The sequence below is a fragment of the Austrofundulus limnaeus genome, unplaced genomic scaffold, assembly GCF_001266775.1.
Source record: "Austrofundulus limnaeus strain Quisiro unplaced genomic scaffold, Austrofundulus_limnaeus-1.0 Scaffold1716, whole genome shotgun sequence".
NCBI classification, from domain to species: Eukaryota; Metazoa; Chordata; class Actinopteri; order Cyprinodontiformes; family Rivulidae; genus Austrofundulus; species Austrofundulus limnaeus.
This window is the reverse complement of record NW_013954118.1, coordinates 36,511-37,256: the sequence shown is the minus strand read 5'-3', so window position 1 is coordinate 37,256 and position 746 is coordinate 36,511. Positions and strand designations below refer to the sequence as shown.

General features: G+C 35.3%; 1 protein-coding gene across 1 annotated transcript in view; it reads right to left on the bottom strand.

Annotated features, from left to right (window-relative positions):
• Window positions 1–550, bottom strand: part of LOC106536174 (dynein heavy chain 5, axonemal) — a gene marked incomplete at both ends in the record, with an annotated part of 2,902 nt that extends 2,352 nt beyond the window's left edge. The window contains 2 exon segments of the mRNA XM_014033379.1: window positions 1–94; window positions 446–550. Coding sequence (XP_013888833.1) covers window positions 1–94; window positions 446–550 — 199 coding nt within the window.
• Window positions 551–746: the final 196 nt, after the last annotated feature.

The window sequence follows — 746 nt, the reverse complement described above, 5'->3', positions numbered from 1 at the left end:
CGGCAGCAATTTGGAGTTTCTGAGTGACTTCCTCAGCGGTTTGCTTTGTGGTTCTGAGAAACGAAACCAGACTCTCATCGTCCTCAAGTGAACCCTACAAAAACACATTACAAAAATTTTTTTAAAAACATTCATCCATTTGTCAGCGTGTGAGACGCAGAGGACACCCTAGTCAGGTCATAACTTCCTTACAAACAGTACATTAGTATGAATCCGTCATTAATGTAACTCTCTCTGCGAAGAATTAGTGCAGGCAACTTTTACATAGAATCTAAATAAACGTGTTTACGATCAGGCATACAAATCTCAATCTGAATTTTAAAAAGCTGCTTCAGTAGCCTCACTTATAAAATCCTAATTATATCCATGCATGTAACTCATTTGGAAGTGTTACTGTTTGTTTCCTGTTTATCCATACAATCCAGTATGAAATGTATTTTCTTGCCTGTGTGCTGGTAAGTCTGAACAGAAGATCGTCCTCGAGCTCCTTCATTTTTCTCTTGTTGGACGTCACATCTTTTAAGAGGTCTGTCCTCTTCTTCTCCATTTCCTAAAATTATAAAACAAATCTAAAAGTCAACAAATGAGCACATACTGTATACGTATAGTATGAGTTATAAAACTGCAAATTAACATCTGGGTTTGGCAAAAAAAAAGCCTTTAGGAATATCAGTTACTCTTGATTGACATTTTAGACAAAGAAAGTGTAATAATAAAAGTTTAAATTAAAATGTTTCTTGCTATCT